Source organism: Cyprinus carpio, unplaced genomic scaffold (assembly GCF_018340385.1).
Source record: "Cyprinus carpio isolate SPL01 unplaced genomic scaffold, ASM1834038v1 S000006721, whole genome shotgun sequence".
NCBI classification, from domain to species: domain Eukaryota; kingdom Metazoa; phylum Chordata; class Actinopteri; order Cypriniformes; family Cyprinidae; genus Cyprinus; species Cyprinus carpio.
The window spans coordinates 40,045-62,130 of record NW_024879326.1 but is presented as its reverse complement, the minus strand read 5'-3'; the positions used below and the strand labels follow the sequence as shown (position 1 = coordinate 62,130).

Below are 22,086 nucleotides of genomic sequence, written 5' to 3'. Positions count from 1 at the left end.
TTTACACATCACAACTGTTCGTGTGGATTGAGCATGAGTGTGTAACACCTGACTGCGAACAGCAGGGGGCAGTGAAGCGCCGGAGGAGCGACTGAACCAGACACGAGAAGAAGAGGAGCTGCTGAAACGTGGCGCGGTGGGTCTTGTTTGTCTTTTTAATTGTATTTTGCCTCTGAATTTGTTTTGTAATGTGTTTGTGATCTAAACTATGGGGCTATTTCATAAATGATGCTAAGAAAATGTAGATTAAAGTCCAAAACCTGGCTTGAAATAACATAACATAATCAATCGGGACTAAAGCGTTTTTTAATTTAAATCTCACTAATTCGATCCAGATTCAGTGAGTCAGGAGCATTTGATCTGCACGCTTCTTGAGCAGCTCTTAATATCGAGCATGGATCAGATAGATCCAACACGACAAACAGTGAATATTTGTGATGTTTAGCGCTTTGAGACGCTGTGTTTTCCTCCGTGCTTAACATATCTTAAAAGAAAGGTCATTACATTTAGGGCACAGTACATTAAATATAGTTGGTTGTAGCCTATTTTTTATTTATTTGATTAAGTTGCATTTTCTGTTTACTTTTATTTTTGGAAGAATAATAAAGTCAACTAATTGCAGCCAATGAGAGAGAGTCAGTGGTGTTCCTATTGGTCAGTGTCAGAGGAGCTCAGCTTGGCCTGACCGCGAGCCTGCTCCTGACCAGCATACCACAGTGACCGAGCTGGAGCTATGAAACCAAATCAAGTGAAAATATTTAAGGATAGGTGATTTCATTCTGTGTTATTTGCTGAAGTAGTTTTATGAAACAGCCCCCAGGTGTATCGTCATTCATTTGTTTTTGTTTTGTTGCTTGAATATTATCATGCATGTATTGTTTAATGGGCTCTTAGGTTTACATTCATGAGAACATTATTCTGTTAATGGGGTTTGTAGTCTATGCAAATATTCTTTCCTAAAACTGTCCATTGTTCTGCTCTCTCACAGCGGCACGGATGCTGATTCTGGTGAGGTTCACTTCTGTCTCTGCTCAGGGTTGAGGGACTGATTAGGGTCACAGCTGAACTCAGGACAGTGTCTGGGTGCTCTGTGAAGACCATCAGTACTGAGCGGCGAAGCATTCTCGCCTGTCGGGCCTGTCAGTGGTCTGATCAGGGCTAGACCTTCGCTAGATCAACACCAGCACGAGACTCAGATCAGCCTGCTGTGCTTCATCTGTTCTCCTCCTGCTCCGCTGGTCACACCTGTCCTCTGTAAAATCAGGACAGGAACTCTAAAACATGCTTTCTCCAGGCCCTCATGTTTCCCCTAATCAAAATGAATCCAGATCATGGCATGAATCATGCCTCTTTGATTAAGCTAATGATTAAACCCAGTCACGTGCTTTAGGTAACTAGATACGCAACATCTGTGGGGAGACGCTGTTTAACAAAAGCAATAGGTTTACTAGATGTACTATGGTAAAGAAGCAATAACATAATTTTCTTTCCCCAGGTTGATGATGCCATCAGAACATCCGAGCATCAAATAATTAATGTCCAGTCCTGAACGCCCAAGTGAGGTCTTCATTACAAGTTCAGTACATTTTTTATTTTATTTAGTTCTTTATTTAACAGGGACAATGGACAGTCAAAGACTGCAGCATAATCAGCTACGGAGCTCAATTTCATCTGCTGTCCCAGAGCAGGAGAGTACCAAAACACATTACAAAAACATCAATATAAAAGCATGTACAATAAAATTAGCCCAGCCCAAATTTAAAAGATAAGAAATATAATCACCCAAAAATAAAAATTAGACCCCAAACTTATGTAACCAACACAAGAACATTCAATGATCACAAAACTTATTAATCCTTAACCATATTTCTAAATGTTACTTAAACTGTTCAAAGCAGGACACAGTCAAATATAAAATTTATAGGAGTAAAATGTTTTATATTAATTGGTGAATGATTAAGAATAAAATCAGTAACTTCAGTATGTGAAGAAAAAATTATTTTGAGGGTGCAAGGTTATGAATTTTGTACATTAAACAACAACTGTAAAAACTTAACAAAATTGTCAAAAGTACAGAAAATATTTTTTTTATTACAAAACGATATTTGTTAGTTTTCTTGTTACATTTACAAAAGTTATGTAAAGGTCTAAGAGTAGATTTCCTGCCTGTGACTATGAAGTAATACAAGAGGTAAAATAAGAGATCAAAGAATGAAAGGGAAAAAAAAAAATTATATAATTTTAACATTTCTAAGTTGAGGTGTCACTGCACACACTATTTTTGAACATGCTTGTAAAATGTTAAATGAGAGTCTAAAATAGCTCCCAAGATATTTAAAATCCGAAACAATTTGTAATTTTTCACCATTGACTAATATATCTGATTAGACCTCCATCCTTCTTTTTGGTTTTAAAGTACATACAGGCAATTTTCTGAACATTTAATGTTAAAAAGCACTGTGTAAGCCATTCTAAAAATGTAAATGATAATTTCTGTGCCATCATCAGTGTCATCTGTGTACATTTGAATATGTACGTCAGTGCAAACATCTGGAAAGTCATTCAAATACAAACTAAAAAGTAGGGGCCCTAGGGTCGACCCCTGAGGAACCCCAGTGAAACAATCTCTTAAAGAGGATATGTGTGTTTTTGTGTTTCCTTGATGTAAGATAAGACTCAATCCATTTCATTGTATCGACCAAAAAGTTAACATGCAGTAATTTATATAATATATTAGGATGTTATGTGTCGTATGCCTTTTGTAAATCAAAGAACACAGCACCCACAACCCCACCCGTGTCTAATTTTGACCGGACTTGCTCAGTAAAATAGCATACAACAGTTTCTTTCAAATACTGTTTACAGAACCCAAATTGCATAGGACACAAGTTATTTTATCTGAAAATTTACAGTTTGCTCAGTTACTATTTTTTTTCTACTATTTAAACTACTGACTAAAACGTAATCTGCCTATAATTTGCCACATTAGTCGGATCGTCTGCCTTGAAAACTGGAGTAACTAACCCTGTTTTCCAACAATCAGGGAATGTAGATCGTCTAAATGATAAATTCACAAAATAAGTAATTGGTACAAAAAAAAAAAATCGCTGTTGTTTTTTAAAAAGTTACAATCTAAACCATCTGTATCTTAAGCATTGGGATTTTTGAAATCTTTTATAATATTCTGAATTGTATGCTCGGAAACTTGTAATCATTAAGCATTTCTGCAGTTTCATCAGATTTATCAATTATTCTTCCTTTAAGACCTATTTCTAAACATTTATTACATGATTTAGAGTCTGTCTTTGTCAACTGATTATGGGTTTGTCCTCACCTTTAGCATCATTTAAAATATTAATAAAAAATTGTGCCTTAGCCCGCCTTTTATCAGACCAGTTGAGATTAAAATCCACCAAAACAACATACTCTTTCCTTCTCAACTTTAAAAAGATTTAAGTCCATAAGCAAATTTTCAAGTTGTTCATGTTTTGATAACACACTTCAAATATTTAAATGTCTTCCCAAGATACCCTTCGGTTTTGGGCCTGAAGTCCCAAATTATTTTAGAATGGTTCACTGTTTGAAAGTGATGCAGCTAAAAATAACCAGATCTGCATCTGCAGGATCTGAGTGGTGATGCTATGTGGGGTTTTAATGCACTACTGAATTAAACTTGTACAGTTGTGTTTTTTTTTTTTATTTAAACATGTAAAATCATACAGAAAATGGTAATTATGCAGTTCAATATTTTGGGATAAATGTCATTAAGGTGAGTAAGAAACTTTTGTGTCAGTTGTATGTGATGCATTCGCTCCAGCACTGATCTTACACCATTTCATGCTCAATCCTCTATATTACAGTGTTAAGAAATGTCATTTTTGAGTGCTGTTGGTGAGAAATGATGTAGAAACATTGAGGTGTTTTTAGGTTACACATGTTCAGAAGTCACTAGTGGTGTGTTTGACATTGGAGCTTGCAACAAATAAACAAATTTCACACTGATGCACTGTATTGCAGCTTAATTCATTTTGGTCAAAATCATGGGATCTATTGTTTGTCTCAGTATTCAACCTTAGCTTTTTTTTATTACTGTAACTACTGACTGTTTTTTTCAATATGGTAATTAATATATGAAACCCACAAGGGACCTTGCCTATGAAATAACGTTATCAATGTTGAACTGATTATTTCTCTAAAATAGAATAAATCAGACGTCCATGTAGAATCAGTTGCAGAACCAGATGTGAAACCAGCATCTGGTGACACTGCAGTTTTGTAAGTGCTACAACGTATTACTATTGAACCTTCTGACCACCAGATGGCCACAAAGTACATAAAAAACCCAAACCTAAATCTACTGTGTTTTGTTCAGCGCATTGGCTGTTTGTGCAGTACATAGCAAAGCCTAATTTTAGTTCTTCTCTGTTATGTGTCTCTCTTTGTGTATATGTGTAGGTTGATGAACTGACATGTATTTTGAGGTGGGGGTTGGGCCTGGTGTGAGTCTGTGGGATAAAGGATATGCTTCAGTGCTCATGTTGTGGAACAGCATCATCTTCCCACATTTGCACTGTGACCCTGACAGCTGCTCTGCGACAGAGAAAACTATTAGTTTTGTATTGGATTATCTATTTACAGTGTATTAAAAATATTTGCACACTGGTATATCGATTTCTCTAAAGCATTCTGGAGGGTGAGGCATAACACGTGTTTGTTCATGTTTAACATCGGTGTGTAAGCAGCTACAGACTCTGAAGCTTCTGTTTAAGACACACATGCTACAGTACCTTCACAGCTGTGAATCCAAGTCTTCAATTTGTCTGCAATCTGCTCCATTTTTCTGAAGTCTTCTGTGTAGTACACGTTTGCTGCAGCTGACTCTATAAACTCCAGCTCTTCCTCTGCATTCTCTCCCACACCCACTGCATATAGAATAATGCCTAAAGACAAAAAAACTGATTTATTTTGTTGAAACTAGACTCTGTCTTGTTATTTGGAGACATTTCTCCATTTCTGAGATGTTAGAATGGCTTTATGATCAAACATTCATCAACTGACTGCATGAGGTGCATCTTGTGCTGATGCTTTTCCTTCTCTATCCACTACAAGTCATTCATCGATGGGAAACATTCAGGATATTACAAGACTTTACAGCGAATTACTTTTCAGATCACAACAAACATAAAATCAGTGTTAAGTGAAGTGAGTGCTGACTACAAACATTAAAGGGATAGTTCACCCAAAAATGAAAATTCTGTTATCATTTACTCACCCTCATGTTGTTCCAAATGTTTATGAGTTGCTTTCTTATATTGAACATAAAAGAAGAAATTTTGAAGATTGCTGGTAATCAAACAGTATGTGGTTGCCATTGACTTCCATAGCCTTATGAAAAAGAAGTTTATTCAAGTGTGCTATTAGTATACTTCTTTTAAACTAAAAATAGGAAAGTATGCTTTTAGTTTACTTTTGTATGTACTCCTCAGAAATATACTTAAAATGAGACATTTATTTTGAACTTGACTTATACTTACAAAAAAGTCTAAATATAATTGAACTTTACTTAAGTATACTTAATAAAATAAACTTGAAGTATACTACTTTTTGGTAAGGGTAGTAGGAAAAAAAATACTATGGAAGTCAATTGTTTGATTACCAGCAATCTTCAAAATATCTTCTATCATGAGGGTGAGTAAATGATGACAGAATTTTCATTTTTGGGTGAACTATCCCTTTAAAGTAAAAGGAAGAACATATTCATATGTAAATGCAATTCAATAATTTTGTTTCCTATATCAAAACATTACATGGAGTCTCTAATAATGATATACGTTTAGTACCATCAGCTTTGACTTTGTTGGCCCATTTGTGCACGTTGTCTTGTGAGTGTCCGTCTGTAAATACAACGGCGATCCTCTGAACTGTTCGGCTGCTGTTCCTGAATCAGGTAGTGCCCATAAAGCAGACGGCTCGCTAATGCTGATGTACTGGCCCAAAGTGAACTCGCAGTGGACTTTAGTGAAGTACTGGAGCACCCGACCCAAGATCCGGCTGGCAGACCGCTCACTGTTCTGCTGACAAACTGCTTCACTAGGTCAAAAATTGGTAATGGCCAAATGTTTGGAGCCTTTAATAAAAAACATGGGATCCACAGATTCACATTTACAGGCCAGACCTGCAACAATTGTTTTAAATTGATTAAACATACATAGCCTTACAAAGAAAAAAGTAAAGCAAGTAAAAACAATGGGAGCCATTTTTTAGCTAGCTTTTTAACTATATCAAATTATATTCACCAGAAAATTATTTTCACTGAAAACTGATGATTCAAATCACTTTATAATTTGTAATGAGAGTAATGAATTATGTCAGTGTGATTCAGTTCAGTGAGCTGCTCAGACTGTGTTCAAGGCACATTGTGTTCTTTTTGACTGATTAAATAATGCTGTAAAACCACAAGTGCTCATCATGGCAGGTACGGGATCAGCTGTCCGTCATGTATTCTGAGAGCTGAAGAGCTCCGTTCACGAATGCATCGCTTTTAGACACTCAGAACATAACAGTGCAGAAAACTGACCCTTACCATGTTTTACCATCTGGAGTGAGTGTGAAACCTTTCCTGCAGTGGCACATGAACGAGGGGTCTGTGTTTACACACTCGTGTTCACAGTCGTGGTTTCCTATGGATTGGATCCTGAAGAGTTCAGTGCAGAGATGCTGAGTATTCAATAACGTCATCAGTACATGTTTCCAAAACAGCTAAACCAGGAGTGTCTAATGCTGTTTCTGCAGAGTTTAGCTCCAACCCAGATTAAAACTAGACAATCCAGGTCTTCAGGATTACTAGACCAGTGGTATTATATCTTTTTACAGTGCAAAGTGAGTGAAGGGAACAGACTGACCTGCACACAGCTTTGAGTGGAAGACAGAAACGAGTATTTCTGTCTGGATGAAATTGGCTACCAGATGCACATGTTCTGTGTACGGTCGCAGGGTTGCCATGTCGACACGGCCGACGCCCACCGCAAAGATCTTTATCTCTTCCTGCCGCCCACAAGCCACTTCCTCCTCTACAGAGTCCTGCGGCTGGCTATCGGTCACCACCACAGCGACACGAGGCACCTGCAAGGGCCGTGCACTGCCAGCCACAGAAAATGCTTGCTCGTACATGAACTGCAGTGCTAAACCCGTCATAGTTCCCGACGCCAGGTGCTCCATCAGCTGTTTCTCAAAGTAGCTGTTTAAGAAGAATTCATTCTGCACTACGCTGCCAAACAGCACGAGTCCCACACGCATCTGATTGTGACCCACGTCTCAGAATAGAATACTGGGGGGGGAAAATTTTATATTTATATTTTGTCATTATTATTTGAATAAAAAAAATCTGAATATTTGCAAAAATTTTGTGATAATTTTTTTATTATTTTTAAAAAATATATATTTAGGCTTGGGTTGGTATTGTTGGGAGAATTTGGCCCTCGGCGAAAACTAATTGAGGAAACCTGGTCTAGATGTAGGTCAAGTTCATTAGCAGATGATAAAATGATTCATAAAATCATGTTAGGATATCTTAAACTCAAGTGCTCAGAATTATTCAGTGACCCTATTTACACGGGGTTTGTAAAATAAACAAGGAAGCCACATCAAGAGTCATATCAAGAGACCACAAAATCACAGAGACTTGAGGGTGGCTCTTTTGACTTACAAGACCAAACCACTCAGATCACCATATAAAGCAACAGAACAGTGCATTAAAACACTTGAAACACCATCGCAACTGCATAACACTGTCTGCTTAACTGCTCACATTTCCTGTAGAAAATGATAAATTATGTTTGTACCCAAATTCTTACGTGCCTTTTTTTATTATTTTTTTAAGCATGTGTTAAATTATGTTTCTGTTAGACATTCATACATGATTTGGTATTGAAAATGTAACCATATTTTTATTAGTTGCGCTATTTGCTACTACAAACACAAACAGCTCAAGGAAAGGTGGGACAAGTTCTGTCACATGGAGAAACCTTTCATATATATAACTTTAAACATTTCATAGCTTTGTATAATTCTTATGCTAAAATTATATCAAACTATTGTATATTTATAAACTGATGTGAATGAACAAAAGTTGCTAATATACACCCACAATGTGATATAACACTAACAAAAAATGTATAATCCTAACTTTTAACTCCATACTGAAATCCCAGATAGCCAGACAATGAAAATATAAATATAAATAAATAAATATAAAAATGATTTGTGTTTGGGATGCTGTGTGCATGGACACTGTAGTGTACACCATAAGTTTGAAAACGTTTAGCTTAAATGTTTAATATGAATAAACAGTGCTCATAAACGGCTGCTGAGGCAGTATTCTCAAGTGAAGTGGGTTGAGGCTTGGACCTGGAAACAGCACTTCTTACATCACCCCTTAACAACCGAGTTAGCCAGAGACTATAGCTGCACTGACTGTATACACAACAACACATAAAACTTCAGATTTCACGGTCGACAGAACATTAAAGCAACAATTATTAATCATACTTAAAGGCTGTGATTAGGAACAGCAAACGAACTGGGCACTGACTCATCTTTCAAAGAAAGGTGTTTGTTGAATTCGGGGTTTTTTAAACTCAACTGGTTCATGAATCCAGAAAGTTGATTATACTGCTGTGGTCTCGTAGTAAAGATGAATTTTAACCATGGATTATTCACAGCCTCATCCTTTGGAAGTGAAAATAAACCAAACTCACTTTCACAGTGTCTTCTCGACATTACATCATCCACACGAAGGACCTGCAGCATTTAAAAGTTTGCTTGCACGGGATTTCCACGCAGAATAGGCGAGCATTATGCAAATGTAAGAATTTGTGACGTGTGGAATTCGAGGAATGGGATTCGAATTTAAAACGACTCGTTTCAGCGGTTCAGAGTCGACTCATTTGAGACACAATAGGTGCGTTGGGCTTGAAGCACGGATACAGACGGCGATAGACGAGAGCAGCCGCTTGCAGTCGGGGGCGGGGTTGAAAACAGACACCTCAAGCAGGACACTTTCTGCTCCCGTTAGTGACACTCTCACGCGGTGAAAGAACGGTCAAAGCGATGCAAATCCGTGTACATATTAGTGTTCGACTGGAAGCAGCACTGAGCAGACCGATCGGTGTACTACATCAAAGTACCTTGACAGCGATTCAAAAGCACAAGAAGCCTCTGCTCTCTAGAGCTCTCACTGTACTTTCATACAACAATTGGTCTGCGCAGCGCAAAGACAAAACGTGGATATTTTAGGCAATATAGAAATCCTGGCCAGGTCGTGTCCTGGGAAAATGGAACGTTTGGTCACCCTAACATCCACACACAGCTGCATTACACACTACATGAAACTTCATTTTCAAAAATCCATAACAGGGGCACTGTAAAATAAATGAATCAGTCTATCTTGAAAAAAAAAAATTAAACTTTCTTCTTCAGTGTTGTTACACATTAACAGCTGAGCTCGTGAAATCGCTCTTCTGCGCATGAGCAAACAAGAACGACTTTTTTTTCGGAAGGCAAAAACTCCAGTAAAGCGATTGTTTCTTTTCGACCCTACAGGATCATTTACGGATATATGGAGACTTTGAAAATAAATTCACACATGGAGAATGAAGTACAGGACTTTGTACGTCTAGTGAGACATAATGAAATGGTGTAGAAGAACAAAAGAACAGAGTTTGTGCGTGTTTGTGGAGGTAAGACAAGCTGCGTGTTTTCTTTGAACCAAAATGACTTTTTTCAGAGCTGTTTACAATCGTTAAATAAACCAAACCACAATAATTAAAACACTACAAGAATCTTTTCCGATAAACTGTTGTTTAATGCCTGATCTAAATGATCGTAAATCTCTCGATGATCAAACCGAATCGTTCATGTAGCGTTAAAAGTTTCGCGGAAACTATCGTTAGCTGAAGCGTCGGTTTTTGAATTGCGCTTTTCATAGTTTTTTTTCTCTTTTTTTTTCATAGTTAGAGAACTGTTCATACTCGTGCTGTAGGTGAGACTGTGCTCATATGATGTTAGCTCACATGTTAATCTGTATGTTTGTGTTTTGCTGGTCTCGGTAGCTCATCTGATGTCTCTGAGATCTTCCTGAATCATCTGGGCTCAACTAGCGACGGCCATGAAGATCCTGCTGTGCTTCACCATCGGGTTCTTCATGCTGGACTCTTGCATGAGCCACACTTTGTTCACTTGCGAGCCTGTGCATGTGCAGTGGTGCCACAGCATGCCCTACAACACCACATTCTTCCCCAACATGCTGGAGCACTACGATCAGGACATCGCTGCAGTGAAGATGAAGGTAATGTTTGCTGAAGGCCATCAGAAGGAATCCATGTTTCTCTAAGTCATGTGAGGCTTAACCATATAAAATGTAGTAAATTAAATGCTCAGTTTTAGTAATTAAAAATGTTAAGTGGATGTGTTGTGCTTTTTATTTAAGTTTATAGTCGTCATGCTTTAAAGAGACATTAAAAATTGATTGTAGTAATTTAATTGGTGAGCTCTGTATTTGTTTGTGGTTTCTGAATGGGGATTGTGTTTTGGTTTGTTTATTGTGTTTTGGTTATTTTATTTTGTTCAAAATATAACATGTTTCAGTTTTTTCATTTATTTTTGTTTTCAGTTCAGATAAATGTTGATCTCTGTTCACCATCAGTTCAGTCCTTACCCAGTAAACGCTGTGTCTCGTGTGTTTCAGAGCACATTCCTGTGATTCCTCACAGGGATTGGTTTCACTGAAATACTGAAGGTCTGTGAGACTGCTTTTGTAGTTGTATCAAATAATGGGCTTTGTGTAATATGCGAGAGGAAAGCCCTCGGCTTCGTTTTTACAGCCTTTGATTTAAACGAGAGAGAAGGAAGGCAGGAAACTGGAAGGGAGAGCCGTCTACAGTCATTACTGTTTGTACACACACACACACACACACACACTTATTGTTGCTCGCTGTAAGCGATAATGTACAGTCAGCAGACACTCCTGTTGGGGTTTGTTTTGTGATGATGAATGTCTGACTCTACATTGAACTTATTGTCCAAATAAATCAGTAAACGAACATGTAATATTTATTAAAGACTAAATGTTTTTATTAAGTGAAAAAACTACAAACTAGAAAAGCAAAAAAAAAAAAAATTTTGGAATCGTTAAAAAGACATGAAACTAGCTATGTAGGAAAAAAATGTGCCTGAAACAACCATCAATCTCTTTTTCTTTGTGTCTGTGTAGCATTTCATGCCTTTGGCCAGCCTGCGCTGTTCTCCTGACGTGCATCTGTTCCTGTGCCAAGCTTTTGTTCCTGAGTGCAGGAAACACACGCATGTCCTGCGTCCGTGCAGAGAGCTGTGTGAGCGTGTGCTCTCCGACTGCAGCAGAGACATGCTCACCTTCGGCATCAGCTGGCCGCCCGAGCTGCAGTGTGACCGGTGAGTAGATCAACAGTCTTCTGTTGGAGGAATGGGCTGCAACAACTAATCTATTATAAAAATTAAGGGGTGTAATGGTATGCGTATTGTGTACTGTACGGTTCACGGGCAAATCCCAAATGGAAGAGATCATCCCTATCCCCTTGGAGTGGGGACTTTGGAGTGAGCAGGGCACGTGTGCGAGTATGTAGTCGTCTGGAATGCCGTTGGCAAAGGGAGCGACAGTTTCCTCATTACCTTCAGCTGGGATGTTCCCGTGACAACGCAGCACGGTGTCCATCAGCAGATTTGCTGGAGTTAGGATGGGATGTTCCCGTGACAACGCAGCACGGTGTCCATCAGCAGATTTGCTGATATGCGAGAATTAGAATATTTTAAAAACGTTTTAAAATATAAAATGTATGTTTATTTGCAACAGTTATGCTAACAACAATAAAAAGACATTTATGACAGTAAAACAGGGACATCTGCTGATGGACACCGTGCTGCGTTGTCATGGGAACATGCCAGCTGAAGATAATGAGGAAATTAAGTTGCTCCCTTTGCCAAATGCATTCCAAACGACTACATAATGGCACACACGAGCCCTTTCAGGTTTTAAAACAACTTGAGAGTAAATCATGACAGAATTTTCATTTTTGGCTGAAGCGTCCCTTTAATGTTAGTAAATTATGAAAGATTTTTGTTTTTTTTCTTATTGTTATTGACTGAAGAACTTTAATACAGTTGCTTTAATGAGAATCAATGTATAATTTATACAGTGTATATAGTGTTATTATAGTGTTATTTTTATATTTGTTCATTCAATTTCTTGAATTCTACTGCTAAATACACCTGCAATTTTTTTTTCTAAGTAAAACAACCAACCAAAAGGTACATCTGGAAAAATGGGGGTTTGTCTTATATTCGTACTGTTTGTTTTATCTGTGTATTATGTATTTTTTAATGTGTGTGTATAATGTATACAATATATAATAATGTATATAATGTAGGTTCTATAATGTGTATTTGTAATGTTTGTCTTTCTTATTATTTTTTTTTAAGATAAAATACAAGGTTTCTTTTTATTTGCCCTTTTTGGCCTAAATGTCTGCCTTTTTTATTTTATATTTTGCTACCTTGTGAGGCTTTGTTTTTAAAATAAGGAAATTAGTTTAACTGTGCTGCCCAGACAACTTACAAAATAGTAAAACCAACATTGTGATAAAATCATGAATCATGATTTTCCTGAAAAAAAAAAAAAAGAAAAATCATATGATATGACTCTCTGCCCCTAGGCTGTGGGCTGTGAATTGGTGAACTTCACCTTCAGGGTCACTGTAGAGTACTGAAAAACACACGTTTGGGAAAACAGCAGAGGCCGCAGCTTGAAATACTCTGGAAAAACTGATGTGGTATTGATAGAAGAAGAACACACAGTAAGCACTCGACTGAATTCAATGGTGTTTAGCTTCCTAAAAAACACCAGTTTAAAAGTGAACTGAGACACTGTCACAACTGATTGGGGTTAGACCTCTTAACTTTGAACTCCGAAAGTACACCAGATTAATGCATTTTACTTTAAAATGTACAAACATTTCTTTTGCTAGTGTGATTATATGATAGAAAGTCACTTGCATCTAGAGCAGTGGTTCTCAACCTTTTTTGGGCCAGTGCCCCCCCAGTTACCTCCAGTTACCTCACCGCCCCCCCCATCAAATAAAAAGTAATCTAATTGTCTTCACAGACTATTGAAGTTGATTATTATTTATATATATATATATACAGTAGCATTCAAATGTATGGAGTCATTACTTTTTTTTAAAGAAATTAATTCAAGGATTCATCAAATTTATGAAAAAAAGTGTAATGACTGTGAAATACATTTTTTTAAAAATAGATTATTTGAAAATAAGTGCAAAAACATTTAGTTACAGAGTTCTTAAACATGTTGGTGATTTGTTGACATTGTTGCCCCAAATTTAAAAAGACTTGATAAAAAAATTCCTGTTTAGATATATCCATGGGACATTTTTACAGAAGAGATTTTAGTTTGTTTCTTCCGTTCCTGGCAGAGTGAGCGAAGTGGAGCGGCGTGATTTTTGACTGGAACGGGAAATGGATTTTTTTTAAAAGTCTGAGCATTGTAGTGTTTTTTTAGTCGCTCCGAGAGCACTCCACTACTGTTCCATCACAAGCACAATTAATGGCAACAGCCCATAATATAACTGCATTTTATCAAGAATTCACTTATTTAACATCATTAGCTAGTTTGACACCTAAGTCATGGTATTGAAGGTGGATCACTCAGATATGTGGATCACTCAAATCAGAAAGAAGCTGGAGGTTATATTGACAGCGATGGACAATGTAGCATGTGGACAATCAAAACTAACTGGGTGAATTCACATTTTAAACAGTTTATTGTACAGGTAGCTAATCTCAGCTCTAAACGAATGTGCTGCTACACTGCACGCACACACAACACACAAACTCGCACATAACATACAGATCGCGTGCACATAGAAACATTTAGGAGTGCAGAAAATTGTCACCACTGTCCTGTGATTTATCATTTATCAGCTTTCAGCGAAAAATAATAATATTAAACTCTTAGTTTTAGAAAATACCCTGTTTTTGAGAATATATTGAATTTCCTTTTTTTCTGACATAGTGGATATGGTAATTTTGGTTGGTAAATATACCACATTTATACATGTAAATGGAAGAAATGTAAACCCGCATTTACTGTACAGTGGGTACAGAAAGTATTCAGACCCCCTTAAATTTTTCACTCTTTGTTATATTGCAGCCATTTGCTAAAATTAAGTTCCTTTTTTTTCCCCTCATTAATGTACACGCAGCACCCCATATTGACAGAAAAACAGAGAATTGTTGACATTTTTTAAAATTTATTAAAAAAAGAAAAACTGAAATATCACATGGTCCTAAGTATTCAGACCCTTTGCTCAGTATTTAGTAGAAGCACCCTTTTGATCTAATACAGCCATGAGTCTTTTTGGGAAAGAGGCAACAAGTTTTTCACGCCTGGATTTGGGGATCCTCTGCCATTCCTCCTTGCAGATCCTCTCCAGTTCTGTAAGGTTGGATGGTAAACGTTGGTGGACAGCCATTTTCAGGTCTTTTCAGAAATGCTCAATTGGGTTTAAGTCAGGGCTCTGGCTGGGCCATTGGAAGGTGAACCTTCGGCCCAGTCTGAGGTCCTGAGCACTCTGGAGAAGGTTTTCGTCCAGGATATCCCTGTACTTGGCCGCATTCATCTTTACCTCGATTGTAACCAGTCGTCCGGTCCCTGCAGCTGAAAAACACACCCCCACAGCATGATGCTCCCACCACCATGCTTCACTGTTGGGACTGTATTGGACAGGTGATGAGCAGTGCCTGGTTTTCTCCACACATACCGCTTAGAATTAAGGCCAAAAAGTTTTATCTTGGTCTCATCAGACCAGAGAATCTTATTTCTCACCATCTTGGAGTCCTTCAGGTGTGTTTTTATGTGTCTTGCACTGAGGAGAGGCTTCCGTCGGGCCACTCTGCCATAAAGCCCCGACTGGTGGAGGGCTGCAGTGATGGTTGACTTTCTACAACTTTCTCCCATCTCCCGACTGCATCTCTGGAGCTCAGCCACAGTGATCTTTGGGTTCTTCTTTACCTCTCTCACCAAGGCTCTTCTCCCCCGATAGCTCAGCTATTTTGGCCGGACAGCCAGCTCTAGGAAGGGTTCTGGTCGTCCCAAACGTCTTCCATTTAAGGATTATGGAGGCCACTGTGCTCTTAGGAACCTTAAGTGCAGCAGAATGTTTTTGTAACCTTGGCCAGATGTGTGCCTTGCCACAGTTCTGTCTCTGAGCTCTTCAGGCAGTTCCTTTGACCTCATGATTCTCATTTGCTCTGACATGCACTGTGAGCTGTAAGGTCTTATATAGACAGGTGTGTGTGGCTTTCCTAATCAAGTCCAATCAGTATAATCAAACACAGCTGGACTCAAATGAAGGTGTAGAACCATCTACAGGATGATCAGAAGAAAATGGACAGCACCTGAGTTTAATATATGAGTGTCACAGCAAAGGGTCTGAATACTTGGGACCATGTGATGTTTCAGTTTTTCTTTTTTAATAAATCTGCAAGAATGTCAATAATTGTGTTTTTCTGTCAGTATGGGGTGCTGTGTGTACATTAATGAGGAAAAAAATGAACTTAAATGATTTTAGCAAATGGCTAAATATATCAAAGAGTGAAAAATTTAAGGGGGTCTGAATAGTTTCTGTACCCACTGTATTTCATGATTTTGTGAGAATATTTCAAAGTTTGCTTACAAATACTTAAAAGAAAACTAAATAGAAAGAAGGGAAACATATGCTCCTCATTTTCAAAATAAATAGTGCTGTCCTGATTTATATCTTCGTTAGTCCAATAAATTTCAAATCTTGATTTTTTTTTTTTTTTTTTTTTTTTGTCTGTGTGGGGTGCCAGCTATTATAATAAGAAATGTTTTTTAAGCAGCAATCAGCATGATTTCTGAAGGATCATGTGACACTGAAAGCTGGCATAATATAGCTTTAGCATAAGAGGAAAACAGAAAAAATTGTAGATGTACTGTTTGCTGTTTTTTCCTTTTTTTTTTTTGATCAAATAAATGCAACCTTACTGAGCAGAAGATATTTGTTTCAAGACCATTAAAAAAAAAATCTTACTGACTTTTTTTTGTGAAAGGTAGTGTATATTATGGGCTATATTGTATTTGTAATATTAACCTATTTTTAAAGCATGTATTTTATCCCAAATATAACAGCCCACAGTAGCCCATAAATAATTTAAAAAATATGTCATTGAATGCCACATGACATTCATGACATTTGATTTGACTGGACTTGAAAATACCATTATTTTTAGTGTTCCAAGGAGCAAAAAAAAGCCATGTGAATATAAATTAGGCTATTTTTTATGTGCATTGAATAAACTCTTGAAATGTGGCATTCAAACCAACCACAGCTAACAAAAAGCATTTATATAAATTGTTCTAAACAAGAAAAAGCATACTATGCTTTAACGTGTCTAAATGTTTGCAATTGTTTTCATGGGAAGTCTGACAGCTGCGCTAAAGCTATGGAAATGATAGTTTCAAAAGCGGCAGAAGGCCTATTGGTATAAACTAGCTGCTTACCCTAACTAACACTACTACACCGGCGCGAACATCACAACACGTTGCGTCAAAGCACACAGATCCTGATTATAATCAGTGGTTCAGTATCTGAGCCCAAACGCTACAGTAAATGGATGCCGCGTTCTCTGCCGCGCTCCACCCGCTTGCGCTACCGACAAGTTGACAAACGGATATAGAAAGTGCGCTTTGATGCATCCAGTGTAGAGACGGCGTTAGGATGTGGCAGACCAATTTCAGCTCATACATCTTTGGTATAAACTCGCCTTAACCAAACGCCCCCCAAGCACACTTCTGTGCCCCCCTTTCAAAAATATTGCTTCCAACGCCCCCTGGTGCAGATTTGCTGATATGCGAGAGGAGACTTGAGAACCCAGAGGAACGGTCTGTTAGTCAAACAACAACCATTGACCAAAGTGTGGCGGACACCTTATGACAGTTAGTTGTTCAGAAAAATCACCAGCATATTCCTGATGTTTAGATCTGTAAATGATTGTGATTTGCTTGTTTTTTGTCTCTGGTGTCATAGATTGGAGTCATGTCTCGTTTCTCCTGATGGTTCTGCGGTGTCATCCGTGGAAGTGACCACATCCAGAATCTCTCAGTCTTCCGGTCGGGATCTGGGGTTCTGGTGCCCCCTTCAGCTGAAGACTCGTCCCGGTCAGGGTGGATCTTTCCTCGGGGCTCAAGACTGCGCTCCACCGTGTGACTACATGTACCTTAAAACGCAAGAAGTTCAGTCCGCCAAGATCTTCATTGGCGTGTGTTCCATTGTGTGCTTATGTGCGACTCTTTTTACATTTTTAACCTTCCTCATTGACGTGAAGCGCTTTCGCTACCCTGAGCGGCCGATCATCTTCTACTCTGTGTGCTACAGTTTTGTCTCTCTGGTCTATTTTGTTGGTTTTCTGTTGGGTAACAAGGCAGCCTGTAACGAGCCGAGTCTGCCGGGCCGTGTGTGGACGGTTGTGCTGGGAGCCCAGAGTCGAGTCTGCTCACTGCTCTTCATGCTGCTGTATTTCTTCTCCACTGCGGGAATGGTGTGGTGGGTGGTTCTGACCATCACCTGGTTTCTGGCCGCAGGGCCGAAGTGGAGCTGTGAAGCGATTGAGAAGAAGGCGGTGTGGTTCCACACGGTATCCTGGGGTCTCCCCGGAGTGCTCACTGTCGTGCTGTTGGTGCTCAATAAGGTGGAGGGAGACGGCATCAGTGGTGTGTGCTTCGTGGGCTTGTATGACCTGGCGGCGCTGCGCTGGTTTGTTGTGGCTCCGCTGGCGATCGCGGTGCTGGTCGGCCTCTCGCTGCTGCTCGCCGGCATCATGTCTCTGAACCGCGTGCGTCAGGTGATCCAGCATGACGAGCAGAACCAGGAGAAACTGAAGAAGTTCATGATCCGCATCGGAGTGTTCAGCGGCCTGTACCTGCTTCCTCTGCTGGTGCTGCTCGGCTGTTATCTGTATGAGCAAGCCCACCGCAGCCACTGGGAGAACAGCTGGATCAGCCAGCACTGCCAGGAATACAGCATTCCCTGCTCCCGCCACGTGAGACATTCAGTCCTGTGCTGTGGATGCTGAAATTACCAAAGCATTTAGTCTCTGACTGACTGATTTCTGTTTTGTTTTTTTGTAGCGTGTTGTTGTGGAGGGGCCTGAGCTCTCGCTGTTTCTCATTAAATATCTGATGACGCTGGTTGTGGGAATATCAGCCGTGTTCTGGGTCAGCAGTAAGAAAACCTGCTCAGAGTGGGCTTCATTCCTCAAGAGAACTCGCAAGAAAGAGTGAGGCCACTTTCTTTAATCCTAACCCAACCGTTTATGACATAGAAAGAGTGTTCAGTTTGTCATGTTCTCCAATTCCAATGCATGTAATCTGAACAACAAATAAATCACATGGTCGGGGCAAAATTGTGTTCAAAGCAAGTTGAGCAAGTTTTTTTTTAAATTTCTGCCTGTATAAAAACTGTTTAATAAATGTTTTATTTCTGCTTGTGCTTCAGTCCCATCAGGGAGAGTCGGCGCGTTCTGCAGGAGTCCTGCGAGTTCTTCCTCAAGCACAACAGTCGTGTGCAGCACAAGTCAAAGCACTACAAGTCCTCCTCACACAAGCTGAAGGTCGTGTCAAAGTCCATGGGCACCAGCACAGGCATGCACACACCGGTCAACAGTAACCATGACAACACACCTGTCTCTGCGGCAATCCGCAATCACTACATTCCAAGCCAGAGTATCTCCGATCCGCATCGTTCCTCAGAGATGTCCATTCAGGAGCACACGGGGCGCATCGGATCAACAGCACCAGCTGAGAGACGCAGTAAAGCCGACAGTTCCAGTCGCATCAGCAGCCACGCTGAAAGCTCACACAGGTTCATATTATATATTATGTTGAATGATTATTTGTCAGTGCAGTATGCAGTTTTCATTCTGTTTAGATGAGACGGCCTTTTCACTAGCAACATCAGTACTAAGAGTAAATTTAATCTAATACCAGAACTGAATTTTAAAAATGTATGGTACATGGATGCATCTGGCAGATTCATCTATTGAGTCTTTCATATGTTACCATCATCTGTATTCCAGTCGAGGCTGTATTTTAGTCATGTTAAGTTTTTAGACTAATTCCTTCATGGCCATTTTTTTTTTTTTTTTTTTTAATTTAAATGTTGCTTTATATGCTGAAGGATACCAGGAAGAGCATCGTTCACATGTGGCAACTCACTAAGAATTTCAGTTCAAATAAGTTGTAAATTTTATATGAAGGAATTTGTATAAATACTTTGACAAAATACAAGCTTCACATTTCAGAACGTCCTGTACATCTTTCCTGGCTTGAGAGACAAACAAGATAGATGAACTTCTTGAACCTGCAATATTTCTTTCATCTGACAGATGATCTCAACGGTTCAGTTTTTCCTACTGTTTTTAACACACCTATTTGAATTGCTTTTGGAGTTGACACCCAAAGAGGATTTGCTGCAGGCTGACCAGAGCTCCGCCCACTGCACCAACACACAATGAAATCACAGGATCGGCATTGCATCTGAATGGAGCTTAAGGAGAGAGACTTCTGGCTCTGCCCTTATCTCTCTCTCTGTACATTTCAATTATTGATGTCCGTGTCACTGGAAGCTTTGTTTTAATTCCTGTACACTACTGTAAAATCATCATCGGGTTATAATGGTAATGCAGCTCATATTTACTGACAGGATCTAGAGTCAACATGAATTTGTCAGTTCTCTTGCGTTTTTGTAGGAACAAGATTGCAAATTTGTAAACTCCTCTAAGTGATTCATCACTGGAATAGTCTTAACACTGACACTTCTGACCTGAATCTATGAATGAAAGCAACAGATTTAATACAGGACTCACTTTTAAATGAGAGGCTCTAAAGATTTCTTCAGAATTTGCACAAGTGCTCAAACTGTATGCCAAAAACACATCCTAAGAGAATAACCTGATAAAACAGCAACATTGTTTAAAAATATAAACTTTCTCTGCACTAGTAAATTTAGTCTTCAAATTCAAATTATGAAGATTAAGGCTATGTTCACACTTGGCGTCTTTTTTGAAGCTGCCAGTGTCTGTTTTACATTATAATCCTATAAAGTAAACCGTGTTTTCAAAAAAGTCCTGAGCGCTTTTTAAAACACCACCACCAGCATCTTTTTCTGCAGCTCAGAGCATCTTTTCAAGTTGAAAAATGTTCTAACTTTTCTGAAAAAAAAAAAGCCTTACATCAAGCGCCTTTTTGACAGCTGACCAATGACAAGCGAGTGGTGAGTTGTCTCCATAACAAAAACAATGTGAAAAAAGGAGAAGATAGCCGGTAGACAGATTGTACTAGTTTCGGAGCACAAGGAGTTGTATGATATGAGTACAAAACTCTATGTACCCTTACCAAAAAGTAGTATACTTCAAGTTTATTTTATTAAGTATACTTAAGTTCAAGTATATTTAGACTTTTTGTAAGTATAAGTCAAGTATACTTAAATGTCATTTTATGTATATTTCTGAGAAGTACATAAAGCCCATTTCTGAGAAGTACATAAAAAGTAAACTAAAAGCATACTTTCCTATTTTTAGTTTAAAAGAAGTATACTAATAGCACACTTAAATAAACTTCTTTTTCGTAAGGGTAGTCTAAAAAAATATGCTGCAAACCGTGCATCATCCAACCAGAGCTCCTGGACTAAATTGTTGGAAGCACATACAGTTTCCTTCCCTGTGTAATGTGGCGTTCCCACAAACGTCATTGTGAACCGGCATTACCCTCCCCATTAACTTTAAACGTCATTTCTGCAGCACACAGCATTAGGCTACCGTTGCAGCTGTTTTTAAAGCAACAAAAGACGCCCTCGGCTGCTATTTTTAACCAAAATGCTACCAGTTTTTTTTTTTTTCTTGTCAAAAAAGACGCCAACATTTCAGTTGTATCTCAGCTTTTCTTTCAAAAAACTCTTTTGTCATTGCTTTGCTAAAATGGCTTTTTTTAAACATGTTTGTAATGTGTACATACTGTAGACAGGAAACCACCTTTTACTTTTTGACAGGAATGAAACTGAAGCTCTGAGGAAAAGTACAGTGTGTTCAATGGATTGTACTGTTTTTTAACATATCGTTCAGCTAACAAAACTAAAAAAATATTTTATTAAAAACTCCATATAACTTTTTTTTTTAAATTTAAAAATGTGTTCCTTTTTAAAATACAGTACCTTAACACCTTTATGTTTATGTGCCATTGTAAAGACTGTAATGAATCTGTTAGATGAAGTACAGCTGTATCTTTCTGTCCATCATACAGTTTATTATACATGTTTATAATGCAAGGCTTATCTTAAAATAAAGTCCATATAAAACCATCAGTGCAAAGGTTTTCAGCGTGTGGTCTTTATTCCTCATATACTGGAGTATAACTGCAGTGTTTGTTCATGGCTGTAAGTCTTTGCTTTCCTTTATTGTTAAAGTTCTGTGAAATGAAGATTGTTCTGACTGAGGATGGACTTATTTAACATACAACAATGACTGACCATAGTTCACATCAAAACTCAGACAGCTTCGTCAGGCCAAAGAGGATGCCTACGGGAGTGGGGACAGAATCTTGTACAGTAAGGCCAGGAACACACTGAATAAGTAGATCAGAGTGGCTAAAAGGAGCCAACACCCCTGCTCTTGATTTTGTTGCTCTAGTGTCACCACGTGCCGAGATATGGTATTGATCATCTACTTTTTTCTGTGCCGAGAATCTTAATTTCCGAGTTGGTACAAGTTTCGGCTGTTTTTTTTCGATTGTGGATTTAATGACGTAGACAATGGTGGAACTCCTTATATGAGCATTTCTCTCGGAAAAGCGCGCCCGTGCACACGTCAACCAGAGGGGAGTGAGACCGCGCTCATCAACGTGCTTCATCGGGAAATCCTTGGCAGCGATGCATAGGATTTGTTCAAGAATGTCTCTAAATAAGT

General features: G+C 38.6%; 1 protein-coding gene and 1 pseudogene across 2 annotated transcripts; one reads left to right on the top strand and one right to left on the bottom strand.

The window, feature by feature from the left end:
- Positions 1-989: 989 nt before the first annotated feature.
- On the top strand, positions 990-21,485 carry fzd6 (frizzled class receptor 6). 2 transcript variants are annotated; one of them, XM_042755542.1, is made up of 8 exons: positions 990-1,008; positions 1,496-1,575; positions 10,110-10,345; positions 11,270-11,466; positions 17,157-18,168; positions 18,257-18,405; positions 18,624-18,990; positions 19,576-21,485. In XM_042755542.1, exons 3-8 carry the CDS (start codon positions 10,166-10,168, stop codon positions 19,639-19,641), a joined length of 1,971 nt encoding a protein of 656 aa, XP_042611476.1. In that variant the 5' UTR covers positions 990-1,008; positions 1,496-1,575; positions 10,110-10,165; the 3' UTR covers positions 19,642-21,485. The 2 variants fall into 2 exon arrangements, with proteins under 2 accessions (XP_042611476.1, XP_042611475.1); XM_042755541.1 differs by lacking the exons at positions 990-1,008; positions 1,496-1,575 and adding an exon at positions 9,464-9,737.
- On the bottom strand, positions 4,491-7,314 carry LOC122144549 (annotated as a pseudogene).
- Positions 21,486-22,086: the final 601 nt, after the last annotated feature.